This window comes from Tursiops truncatus, chromosome 2 (assembly GCF_011762595.2).
Source record: "Tursiops truncatus isolate mTurTru1 chromosome 2, mTurTru1.mat.Y, whole genome shotgun sequence".
Classification (NCBI taxonomy): domain Eukaryota; kingdom Metazoa; phylum Chordata; class Mammalia; order Artiodactyla; family Delphinidae; genus Tursiops; species Tursiops truncatus.
Genome location: NC_047035.1, coordinates 27,031,119 through 27,044,799, shown reverse-complemented (window position 1 = coordinate 27,044,799; position 13,681 = coordinate 27,031,119). Strand labels below are relative to the sequence as shown.

General features: G+C 41.9%; 1 protein-coding gene across 15 annotated transcripts in view; it reads left to right on the top strand.

The window, feature by feature from the left end:
* Positions 1–13,681, top strand: part of TTLL5 (tubulin tyrosine ligase like 5) — a 305,050-nt gene that overhangs the window by 154,574 nt on the left and 136,795 nt on the right. For 14 of the 15 annotated variants that reach the window (XM_019920700.3, XM_073800210.1, XM_019920740.3 and 11 more), the window contains one exon: positions 5,676–5,830. The exons of the other annotated variant lie outside the window; for it this stretch is intronic. In XM_019920700.3, the coding sequence (XP_019776259.2) occupies positions 5,676–5,830 (155 nt within the window). The remainder of the gene's footprint in view (positions 1–5,675; positions 5,831–13,681) is intronic. 15 annotated transcript variants of the gene reach the window in all.

Below are 13,681 nucleotides of genomic sequence, written 5' to 3'. Positions count from 1 at the left end.
GTCAGTTTGATTACTGTGTGTCTCCCGTATTTCTCCTTGGGTTTATCCTGCCTGGGACTCTCTGTGCTTGCTTCCTGGACTTGGGTGGCTATTTCCTTTCCCATGTTAGGAAAGTTTTCTTTTTTAAAAAAAATTTTTTTATTTACTTATTTATTTTGGGGCTGCTTTGGGTCTTCACTGCTGAGTGCAGGCTTTCTCTAGTTGTGGCGAATGGGGGCTACTCTTCGTTGTGGTGCGCAGGCTTCTTATTGCAGGGCTTCTCTTGTTGCGGAGTACAGGCTCTAGGCACATGGGCTTCGGTAGTTGTGGCACTTGGGCTCAGTAGTTGTGGCTCGTGGGCTCTAGAGCACAGGCTCAGTAGTTGTGTTGCATGGGCTCAGTTGCTCCGCAGCATGTGGGATCTTCCTGGACCAGGGCCGAACCCGAGTCCTCTTCGTTGGCAGTCAGATTCTTAACCACTGCGCCACCAGGGAAGCCTTAGGGAAGTTTTTGACTGTAATCTTCTCAAATATTATCTCGGGTCCTCTCTCTCTCTCTTCTCCTTCTGGGACCCCTATAATGCGAATGTTGGTGCATTTAATGTTGTCCCAGAGGTCCTTAGGCTGTCTTCATCTCTTTTCATTCTTTCTTTTTTAATTCTGTTCCATGGCAGTGAATTCCACCATTCTGTCTTCCAGGTCACTTATCCATTCCTCTGCCTCAGTTATTCTGCTATTGATTTCTTCTTGTGTATTTTTCATTTCAGTTATTGTATTGTTCATCTCTGTTTGTTTGTTCTTTAATTCTTCTAGGTCCTTGTGAAACATTTCTTGCATCTTCTCGATTTTTGCCTCCATTCTTTTTCCGAGGTCCTGGATCATCTTCACTATCATTATTCTAAATTCTTTTTCTGGAAGCTTGCCTGTTTCCACTTCATTTAGTTGTTTTGTTGAGGTTTTATCTTGTTCCTTCATCTGGTACATAGTCCTCTGCTTTTGCATTTTGTCTATCTTTCTATGAATGTGGTTTTTATTCCACAGGCTGCATTATTGTAATTCTTCTTGCTTCTGTTGTCTGCCCTCTGGTGGATAAGGCTATCTACCAGTTACTTTTCTTTTTTTTTTTAAAAGCAGGAATGCTTTGGAAGGAAAGATGAAAAGCTTTAAAAGTTTTCTTATTCCTGGGCTTCCCTGGTGGCGCAGTGGTTGAGAGTCCGCCTGCTGATGCAGGGGACATGGGTTCGTGCCCCGGTCCGGGAAGATCCCACATGCTGCGGAGCGGCTGGGCCCGTGAGCCATGGCCGCTGAGCCTGCACGTCCAGAGCCTGTGCTCCACAACTGGAGAGGCCACAATAGTGAGAGGCCCACGTACCGCAAAAAAAAAAAAAAAGTTTTCTTATTCCTTACATAGTCTCATATTTAAGCAGTGGTCATTTTTGCTATTTTTCTCAAAATAAATTAAGGATGCTTTGCTTTTATGTAGAAGGAAATCATAATGACTACCAATTTTTGGTTTATCCATGAAATGCATAATGGATGTTACATGAAAAAACAAACTCACCAAGAGTCCAAAATTAGTTTTATGTTCATGCCATCTTTTACTATATCTGCTAAGAAACGAAACTGATTGAGGATGTTGTTTTTTTTAATAAATTTATTTATTTTATTTATTTATTTATTTATTTATTTTTTTTTTTTTTACACACTCCCCACACCCACTCCTCCTCTAGCAGCCACCAATCTGTTTTCTGTCTCTATAGATTTGCCTCTTCTAGACATTTTGTGTTTTTTTTTTTTTTTTTTTTTTTAATTTGGTTGCCCCAGGTCTTAGTTGTGGCACATGAGATCTTTAGTTGCAGCATGTGAACTCTTAGTTGCGGCATGTGGGATCTAGTTCCCTGACCAGGGATAGAACCCAGGCCCCCTGTATTGGGAGCACGGAGTCTTAGCCACTGAACCACCAGGGAAGTCCCTATTTATTTTATTTATTTATATTTGGCTGTGTTGAGTCTTCGTTGCTGTGTGTGGGCTTTCTCTAGTTGCGGCGAGCGGGGGCTACTCTTTGCTGCAGTGTGCGCTCTTCTCATTGCGGTGGCTTCTCTTGTTGCGGAGCACAGGCTCTAGGCACACAGGCTTCAGTAGTTGTGGCGTGCGGGCTTAGTAGTTGTGGCTCATGGGCTCTAGAACGCAGGCTCAGTAGTTGTGGCACACGGGCTCAGTTGCTCCGTGGCATGTGGTATCTTCCCAGACCAGGGCTCGAACCCGTGTCCCCTGCATTGGCAGATGGATTCTTAACCACTGCGCCACCATGGAAGCCCCTAAGGATGGTTTTGTTTTGGTTTTTTTGTTGCTCTACTTATTAAATATCCTCTGGTGAAGGGTAACAAGTGGGAAATAAAATTTAAGGAAAGGTAGAAAATGCTGGAATAGTTAGGTATAATCAATCCCTGTATAATCACTGTTTTCCAAATTTGAGGTCTGCATCTGATTATATTTTCAAAAATCTCTAATAATCAAGGGTAACTAGGACAGTTTCCCTACTAGTTTCAAAACTAGAAAATGGATTTTAAAACAAGAGTACCAGTTCTGCAGCTGTTATGTGACCGTGAACAAATTGCTTACCGTAACTTCTCTGACCCTTTGTTTCTCCATATCTGGAAAGGGAGTACTGGGGGAATTCCCTGGCAGTCCAGTGGTTAGGACTCCATCCTCTCATTGCTGACAGCCCAGTGTTGATCCCTGGTTGGGGAACTAAAATCCCACAAGGGAGTATCACAGTATCTACTTCCATGAGTAATAGATAAGGAGGGAGATATATTGATAAAACCTCACTTATAAGTGCCTGACGCTTCCACTGTAAGGACTCAGATGTTAAGCCATATTATTTGGAAAAAGTATTCCACGTGCATTTGGAGGAGAACATTCTCTGTTCTAATCTTGGCCCTGCCACCTACTAGGTGTGTTACTTTTGTCTAATTGTTTACCCTCTCTAGACTTTAGTTGCCTCTTCTGTTAAATGGGGGTAACAATAGAACCTCCTTCAAAGGCTTGCTCAGGGTTAAGTGAGATAATACACGTCAAGATAATGCAAAGACATCTAAGCCCATGGCACATAGTGAGCATTCAGTAAGTGTTCGTGATTATGGTGAAAATGATGATGTTTCAATTAAGGGCAGCCTGGACAAAAGAGAGAAGATGTACCAAATCTGATATCTCTTCTCCTTCCCATTCACTAATCTCCAGCTATACTGTTTATACTAGACATGGTAAAGTATGTACCTTTTGTTTATTTTCCTGCTGTTCCACTATAAATTATTAATAGACCTCTTTTATGAGGTTTTTGTCGCAACTGACTGAGGCAGTAATTGGAGAATCTGTTAGTTATCATAAAGACCTTTCCACTTTGTAGTATCTTTATAAGCTCCAAGCTCACGTCTAATTTGAAAAGCCTAATATTTAGTGCCAGGGTTCAGGGCAAGAAGGAGGAGGGCTCAGTATGGGACGGGGGTGAGTTCAGTCCTACAGGGAATCTGTTTGATCGTCCGAGAACCTGGCCTTTGTTGCCACTAGGTAGGGTGCCGGAAGAAGGACAAGGCTCTTCAGAGGCCCTGGGGGCCAGAGAACACTGCCCTAATCTGCCACTCTGTCTTCCCCACCCTTTCATCAGCATGGTCTTTCTCCTCCCCTGGTAGTGGCAGAAGGGGGTCAGAACTGACAAGCCAAGGTTGGCTCCTGAGACTTCCTCTGAATCTGGGGCCGCACTGGAGTGTGCAGTCTGAGTGTTCCGGCCCCCAGCCTCCACAGACACCAGAGATCACTCCTGACTTAGAGAAAGTGGACTTCGTCACAAGAAAAATATTTGGGTCCTTTGATGTGAAGACACAGTCCTGGGCTGTTGTCACTGAATTCTGTAACTAGGAATGAAGCACTATACCGTTACTAAAAATGACTTATTTTCTTTCAGAATTATCAAATTTTTTAAAAATCCAGAATTCTTCTATTTGTAAATGTCAAAATTGTTAGCTTCCTGGGACACTTCATAGGAGGACACTTTTCTTGGAATTCATATCTCCTCACTTCACTATTCCTTAGTGTCTCCTACTCAGCACCCTGCATTCAGCTTTGAGTACACCCCCTCTTTTCAGCATCCCCTGTACATCTCATTGGAAATGCTTCTTGAACCATCCTTTCTTTTCTGATTCTACTCTTTCCAGCCAGGTTTTAAGGTTATCACCTCGCACCTGTATTTTTCATAATAACTTACATTTTTTTCTTTTAGATTATAAAAGTAATACATGCCCTTTAGAGTTTGTGTCTGTGTATGTGTTCATTTAAGGAAATTGCTTCTGCCCTCTGTATAGTTTCATATTGTGATTTGTTTTTTAACTTGAGATATCAGCATGTTACTATATCGCTAAGTATTCTCCAAAAAAATTCTAATGGCTACATAATATTCCCTTATATGTTTAGAGCAAAATTTTTTTAACATATTTATTTAACATAATTTATTTAAATACTCTCAGCCATTTAGATCTTTCCTTTTTCAGTATTAAAATCAATGCTTGTTTTCAATTTCTATTCACAGCGTAGTGTAGTGAGTAAGAACATGCGATTTGGAGTTTCAAAGACTATGGTTCAGATCCTGGTTCTGCCATTTATTCCTAGGCCTCAGTTTCCTTCTTTGTAAAGTGGGGATTATAATAGTACTTGCCAATAGCATTATGACAGTTTGAATGAGATGCATGTAATATACTCGTTTATACAGAGCTTGGCACATTGTAAGTGCTGCTACATAGTAACTGCTATTATAATACTCACCTCATTAATGATCTGCAGTTGTGTTTTTAGCGTAGTTCCTATAAGTTAGAGTGTAACATCAAAGTGTACAAATATTTTGATACTTTTAATAATATATTAACAAATTTATTTGTAGAAAGATTGTACCAATTAATAGTATCATAATTAGTGTAAGTACATATCTAATATCACCTTTGCCATGGTTAGGGTACTATATTTTTGGTTATTATTTATGTCAGTGTAACATATGAAAGTGTTATCTTATAATTTACATTTCTTTGATTGACAGTGGAAATGACTAGTTTTAATTGTTTAATTGGCTAATTATATTCCATTTTTGTAAATTGTTTATTGAAGTCGGTGCCCATTTTTCTATTGCCTGTGCATCTTTTTTCTAAATCAGTGAGTTCTTTATACAGTAATTATTTATTATTAATAAATAAATAATAAATATTATAAATTATTATTTATTAATAATAGTTATTATTTACACTAAAATTTATCGAGCGTTTAGAACTTTCATATGACACAAGGGTCAGAAAGGACTAAGTAGTTTGCCTAATTCTTAGAACCTTGTGTGACACAGAGTAAATACTCAGTAAGTACTTGCTGTTTTTGTTATTAATCTTTGTATTTCACAGCACCTCGCATAGTATGGTGCTTTGCACATAGTAGGGGCAGAATAAATACTCGTTAATTTATATTGACACTAGCCACCCTCACCTGTGCTCTTGGATGTTCACAGAAGCCAGCCTTTAATGAGTGCCTTTGTGGCAACCACTGTTTAAGCTCAGGTGGGTCAGCATCTCCTGGGCTCTACATGATTTTCCCCATTATGATTTTAATGATACTTTTCTAAAACTCTGTAAAATCAGGTTATTTCCCTCACTTCATTTCTAGGTAACAAACCTGAATTTGGCAAGTGGCGTCATAAACGGAAGCAGTGCTTCAACTCCCCACACACTTCGGCCTGTCATCAGTCCTAGTGGCCCAACATGGTCAATACAGTCAGACCCCCAAGCTCCTGAGAGCCACTCCGCCCCTCCTGGAAGCAGGTATGTCAAGGGCCATGGAGCCGGCATTTGGGTCACACAGGGGCAGCCTGGATCCTAAGCAAGTCATTCTCACTTTGAGTTCCCTGCACAGGCACCAGCAAGACAAGTGCCTTTCCCCTCATGTCCTAATCCTCTGGTGCTTGAATATAGGGCCTCATTTCACTTGTAAGACAGTTTGTGGGCAAATCAAATGAAAAGGAAATTTCTGATACAGTTCAGCAAGTTCACTTCTGGGTGAAAGAGCAAGAATTTATACTATGCTTAATCCTCGCTCACAGTCAACATTTTTGTGTATTGACTTTTGACATTTTCTCCTTGTCTCCTAATTCTTTTTTTATACCTTGTATTACATTGTGTTTCAGTAACTTTGGACTCTTTTCTTTTGAAGCACATATTTTATATGTTTTTATGTAGGTTATCTAATTAAACTCAAACAGCCTCCCTGGACAATGTTCATTTGGAAAGTGGGAAGGAAATTCCCTTTATGTAGTTGAGCAAAGTGGCAGAGGATAGATCCAAATAGATTCTGGCCATAACGTCAGCAACTTCTGATTTAAAAAAGAAACCACTGTATTGGATTCTAGTCTCGATCTGTATTTCAAGTTCCCCTGTATAAAAAACGTAAGAAGAAACAGATTCCCAGTACATCTTGCTTTAGTGGCTATTAAATATGGGTTTAATTGCATCTGTCCCTGAGTCAGATGAGCTAGAATGGAATGTGACTGTTACAATGAAGTATTCCAACCAGCTGAGATATTGTTCCCTCCAAATAAAGACACTGTGCCACAGGTGTCCCACCAGCTCCCTACCCCAGGCCATCACATCAGCCTCTGCCAACCAGCCACCTCTTTGGATGCTGCCCTGCCCTGAGGTTGGAGGGGTGACCGAAGGCTTGGGCATGGAGGAAATACCTAACTGTTGTTCAAGTATCTGTTGGTGTTAGAATGATTACTTAAGGAACTAATTTGGGAAGCAGAGACTCTGCCCAGGAAGCAAGATAAACATAAGCGCATTACATCATGCTCTGGTACGGTGTCTTTCATACCAGTGATCATTGTGGTCAAGGGTGAAAAGAATCATCTCAATTTAGAATTATGAAGAGTTGAAGACCAAGAGGCAGGACTTTTGAAGACAGGACATCCTCCCACACTATTCTCTTCATAGGAGAAGTCTGTCCTTTGGTGATTTATGATTCCAGAGTAACCGCATTCCTAAAACATAAGTCGTAAAAAAGAAATTCTGTTTATACCACAGAGCTTTATTTTCCATATAAAATATTTCCAAATATTCCATTTTCATTTTACAATCAGAGGCTCGTTTCTATGGAAAACACTTTCTCTGCAATCTTGGATATATTGTCTATATGACAAGGCTGCAACCGTTTTCCATACGGTAAGCAAAATGTCAAGACTGTACATTTTGGAAAAATAGTTTTAGCTTTTTTTTTTTTGGCTGCACCACAGGGCATGCGGGATGATGAGATCCCCAACCAGGGATCAAACCCGTGCCCCCTGCAGTGGAAGCTCGGATTCTTAACCACTGGACTGCCAGGGAAGTCCTGAGTTTTAGCATTTTTCATACTTGTGTTTGGAATAAAAATTATGGCTGGGTTTTGAGCCTTCTCTTGGTGACACCTGTTAATGCCGAGCCACAGAAAGATGAAGGGGTCCATCAAGGTCAGAGGCAGGACCTAGGGTGCAGTGCTGTGAGTGACCTTCTCCCAGCCAGACTGTGCTCATGGGCTGTGGTAGAATGCCACATGATACGATCGACTTCAGAACCACTGGCACCAGGAAGTAGCCCCTGCAAAGCCCCCTGGTCTTTCCCTTTGGGGGTTAGTTGTACCCATAACAGCCGTCTCTTCACCTACTCTTCAAGCTCGAGGGTCAGTTCTCAGGCCCCATTCTAGTCCAGGGTAGCCCTGGAAAATCTCCCTTCCCCCCAACCCCCAACAACGCGCAACCTCTGGTTGCCATGACAGCCTGCAAGCTCAGCTTGGGAGTTCCAGTTCCATGTGGAATTCCCAGAGATACCCACCCTAAAGAGCCTTAAATGAATTCTCAGAGGTCCTTTCAGAACTGGCTATGACATGGGCCCCAGCCAGACCTCCCTCAGGCATTCGCTCTGTCCCATGCCCCAGTTTCTTTATTTACCTGGTAAGTCACTGTTTTGAGGATATTTATTTAGTCTCTTGTTGTTCCTTCCTTAGTAGTAAGGGTGACTAAGTTTAATGAATAAGGGATTAGTAGCTTAGAGATGTGAGTTTTATTACTGATTTTTACACTAAGTGACCCTAAACTATTCATTTAATCTTTTTATTGGATAAGCATACTTATGTATAAACTGGCCTGTTTTGGGAGCTTTTAGGTTGTTCTTAAAGCACTTTGATCTCCCTGGAAGTGGGTGCTAAGTAAATAACATGTCCTCTTACTTGTACATCTACAAAAGCATCAGTGGATTCCAGTGCTGATAAACTCTCATAATTCACTCAACCAGGGGCTGCCCTGTAAACAGTAAAAAGATGTAAAGAGAATCCAATGCTGGCTGTACTTTTCATCTGCATCTTGGAGGATTCAGTGACTTGGTAGCCACAGGAATGAAAACTGGTGACTCACAAGAACTCAGCAAATAGTGTTATTTTTCATTTCCCTGTGGCGTTGCTATTGTTCTCAATTTTATGGATCACACAAGTTTTCACCAGACAACCTTGTTCTTCCCCCGCTGCTTTGAAACCACCCCAAATGTAGCCCAGGGCTGTCGTCTCCCATTGGGTCAGTGTGAGCTCAGCCCAGCTCCTCAAATCCCTCGGTTCCTTTGGTCTGTCTGGAGTCCCTGTTGGAGCTTTGTTGTGGGAGAGGAAGGCAGAGAGCCCACGCCTTGCCCAGACAGTCTGAGGCCTGGCCGTGGAGCTTGCAGTTCCCTAGACACTCGGAGTTGGACTTGGCCAGCCATTCCTCTGTTGTTACTTTTCAGAGGTAATAAGTGAGATTAATTGCAGGCCATTCTCCAGAAGAGAATGTAGTCAGGGCCAAATACAGTCACATGTTTAGAAGCCTGAGGTGTGCCTTCGAGCAAGGCCAATTGAGAATTATACAATCTGGCCTCCAGGATGCAGGTACCGAATGTCCGCGACCTCTTTTTTCTTAAAGGGATTGTATTTGATTTCTAGATGCTGATACCTGGGTACTAAGCTTTTCTTTAGCCAATGAAATGGGTCGGGTTTTCCAAGCTGCCTTTTAATTCTCTATTTTTCTGGGTACCTGGGGAATTGTTAGGAGCTGAGATTGATGTGCAGAGGCATCTCCTCATTACCACCAGCCTTGCACAGAACTGGACCATGTCAGGGAGGAGCATTTTCTAGGTGAGGAGAGCATCTTTCTTTGGGAGACCTGGAAGGGTTACTGTAAAGTTCTGGCTGCTGCTTGGAATGATTTGGGAAGGACAGGGCCTCAGACGGCTTGGCAGGAACCTGAGGCTCTGTTTTTTTCCAGTCCAGCCCTTCCTCGTGGATCGAGCTGTCAGGGAATCCCACGAATGTCTGGCTTCTGCCCCTTTGTATGTTTTTCCAGCATTTGTCATTGAATTATTTTTATCCATCTCTGGTTTTTTCACACATGCAACCTGGGGATTTATCTGTTCCTCGATGTTAAAGGTGAGGGAGGTTGAAGGCACAGTCATGAGTTTGTTCCTTCTTTTTGTGACGGGGCAAGACATCGTGGGCCTAGGCTGTGTGGCCTGGTAGCCTCTACTCTGGAAAACAGCTGTATGTCAGAACTTTAAATTCTGTACTGGGGAATGGGATACAATGAAGCCCCAAATCTTGGAAAATTGGGTGATATTTCATGTCACCTTGTTCCTCTGCCCTCTTACTCTTTAGTAATAAATTATAGTCTGGTACCTTTCTTTACATAATTTTTTGAAACAGATTTTCAGAGATTCTGATACCAGTTTAACTAATACTTTTCTCCCTTGTTTTAGATTATTTCTTTTTTTAAAAAAATACTTATTTTTTTATTTATTTATTTTTGGCTGCACTGGGTCTTCGTTGCCGAGCGCAGGCTTTCTCTAGTTGCGGCGAGCGGGGGCTACTCTTCATTGCGGTGCATGGGCTTCGCATTGCAGTGGCTTCTCTTGTTGCAGAGCACGGGCTCTAGGCGTGCAGGCTTCAGTAGTTGTGGCTCGCGGGCTCTAGAGCGCAGGCTCAGTAGTTGTGACACACGGGCTTAGTCGCTCCACGGCATGTGGGATCTTCCCGGACCAGGGCTCGAACCTGTGTCCCCTGCATTGGCAGGCGGATTCTTAACCACTGCTCCACCGGGAAAGTCCTAGATTATTTCTCACGAATGTTGCTGGAGATTCAGGACCCTGACTTCCCATCTTTTCATTTTCAGTTCTCAGAAATATTGAGTTTATTGTCTTTAATAAAACATGTTCTGTTCATTTTCTATGTGTCAGGCATTGTGTTAGCTGCTGGGAGTAGCGACAAATAAGACAGAATCGTCCCCAGTCTCCCAGAGTTTACTGTCCAGGATGTATCTTCTATGCTCTCGGCGTAGTGCTGAGCGCTGGGTAGAGTCTAAAAGACTTTGAAGACCTGGTGTTGGATCACTAAGAGGTTACCGTCTAACAACGAGGAGGAGCCACATACACATGGAACAGTTAGGAAACAGTGTTGGGCAGCATATAACAAAAAGATTTAAATTGTGTGACCCAGGCAATTAGAAGAAAGAGAATCAAGAAGAGGGTGTAAGGATTTAACCCTGTCACCGGCTACAACATGGCTGAACCTTGAGGACATAATGCTAAGTGAAAGGAGCCAGTCACAAAAGGACCAATACTGTATGATTCCACTCCTATGAAGTGTCTAAAGTCGTCTAAATTGTAGAAACAGAAAGCAGAAAGGTGGTTGCCAAGGGCTGGGGGAATAGAGGAGGGGGAATTAGCGTTTAACGGCTATAGAGTTTCAAACTTGCAAGATGAAAAAGTTCTAGAGAACTGTTGCACAACAGTGTGACTGTACTTAACACTACGGAACTGTAGTCATAAAAATGGTTAAGATGGTAAATTTAAAGTTATACTTTTTTTTTTAACCACAATAAAGAGAATAGGAGGAGGAGTGTGTGAGGTTTTAAAAGAGAGCCCCATAGTTCTGCAAAAATTATTCAGCAACCAAAATGCTAAGGCTTTGTTTCCATTTTCTTCCTCTGTTTAGGGGAATTATTCTGAAACTAGTCCTTTAAATGTTTCTATTTCTTTAAAAGTATGTTTACTTTATTTATTTATTTATTTATTTTTTGCGGTACGCGGGCCTCTCACTGTTGTGGCCTCTCCTGTTGTGGAGCACAGGCTCTGGACGTGCAGGCTCAGCGGCCATGGCTCACGGGCCCAGCCGTTGCGCGGCATGTGGGATCTTCACGGACCGGGGCATGAACCCATGTCCCCTGCATCGGCAGGCGGACTCTCAATCACTGCACCACCAGGGAAGCCCAGTATGTTTACTTTATAGGAAAGGAGGCCATCAACCCCTGTTAGGAAGACGGCAGGGTATAGTGAAAAGAGAAGGGACTTCAGGGTTTGTCTTACTGAGTGTATGACCTTGTGCAAGTTGCCTAGCTTCTCTGAGCCACAATTTCCCCATCTGCTTAAAAGTGCAGCTAATAATACCTACCTCATTAAGTTGTTATAAGATTTAGTAGAGTTGTGCATGTGAAAGTAACCAGTATAGTGCCTGGTTTTGGTGTAGGTTCTTGATACCACTTAGTTCCCTTTCCAGGAAAAAAAAAAAAAAAAAGGAGAAACTTAAAATTGGACTTGCTTGGGATGTGGGATTGCTACACTCCATGTTTTAGCATCTGGTTTAGAGGAAACTGGCCATCAGCCATATGCAGTGCACTCCTGGAGCTGGATCGCAGAGATGTAGCCTTTCCAGCTGAGGAAGGGCCATCAGAGCGGGGCCCACAGGAGACTCTTCCTTTTCTTTGACCCCTTTGTTGAAGGGTGACTTCTTTCTACTTAACAGGCCCTTCCTCTCTGCTATCTTCTTCTGAATGTTGAAATTTCCATTGCGGCTCAATGTTCCAGCCAGTAAACACTCATATTTTCCATCCATCCTGGGGGTCGAGCTTTGGGAGAGCTTTCCTCTGGAGGAGTTTGGAGCTTATAATTTTGTACTTTATCCTGTTATATAAACAACACTCTCTAGCCAAAGAGCACAATCACAAAAAGAAACCACTTTTGGGGGGCCTAAAAACAAAAAGAAACTCTTTCTTGTTCAGAGTTATGTAGAAGGGCTATTTCTCTCATCCTCCTTCCTTCCCATAAAACAAAGTTTACCTGACCTCCTTCCTCCTGAGTCTTAGCTCTTAACCACTCCTTCCCCTTGAGAAAAACGCTTCTCTGGCACACGGGTGATAAAGGCCTGAACTTCTATCTGAAATTCCTCTGCTTCTTTTCTCACTCAGCCAGACACATAACCTCTCAAGGGTTATGCTCTGTGTCAGTTCAAGCTCTGTGACAGATTCTACAGTTCCTCCTTCACCAAGAGAGCTGAGTGCTGTAGGTGTTTGTCCCAAGGCCAGAATCACTGGACTTCTGCCTATTGAAGGAATGTTGGTAAACTTTGGAAATGTGTCAGAGATCGCTGGCTGGACATCATACCAAGGCCTAGGCAAAGTAAGTTAGGGAATGTTTGGGCCTAGTATCAGGAGTGGAAGACGGGGATCTTTTCTTATCTGCAAGCCAGAATAAAATGCAGCTTGCTTTGTGGTTTGCCAGTGTAGCATTTTTCCAGTTTCGTTTGCCTTCTCCCCTCCCTCTCAAAGCATTAAAGATAAACTACCTTATATACATTTCCTCAGGATTAACACACACACATGCACACTCGGACACATACACACAGAGTCATTGTTAGAGGCAAGACTCTGTCTTATTTAGCTGTTCACTTTGTAATTTGATATCCATCCACAATTGATGATTATTTTGGTTCTAAGAGGACTGAATGACAAAAATCCATGTACAAGCTGAGTGAGACTCCTTTTCTAGAATTAGGAAATTTTATCACAGTTACTTAATTCATAATTCAGTTTAATTCTCACATGGTTTTTCTGTCATCTTCTATCTTTCCAACATAGCTGTTTACCAGCCCTAAAAGAGTTTGGAAAGAACCACAGTGGTGAAGAAACACTATATCTTTCTTTCTGACTCTTGTAGAGGAACACTGATGATCCATTTTTAAAGCTTACTTAATGTTGACTCAACAAATTTAGGACAACCAGCTGGCTTCACTGAACCTTTAGCTAAAGACCTCATCCTACCCTCCTGCCCATCTTTCTGCTGAAAGACTCTCAGCATATATTACTGACCGAGTACAGCTAAAATATCAATGCTTTTTTTTTTTTTTAAGTCCTAGGATTTAAGAGGCTAAAAGGAAAAAAATCTTCCTGTATCTATATTTTAATAAAAGAAAACAATAGACTCATACGGTCTGAAAAGGAGTACAGGTTCTCTCGTCCCTGCAGCCCTTTTGAGGAGCAAAATTTTGGTGTAAGTTCTGGTTTTGGTGTAGTTTCCTGATAACTCTTAGTTCCCTTTTCAGAAAAGAGAAAAGCATAAAAAATTAGACTTGCTTAGGATACGGTATTGCTACACCACTGAGTTCAGGTACAACTGGCCATCACTTACGTGCACTGTCATATCGTATCACGGTGACAAAAGCAGTTATACCTAATCACAATGCTCAGGTGTACATTATTTGTTTTTATAGTGAAGTAAGGATCTATATATTAAAATTTTGATTATAAACTATTAAAATGCTCCTAAGGAAAAATAAGAGAAGCTAAACTTAAAAGGTAA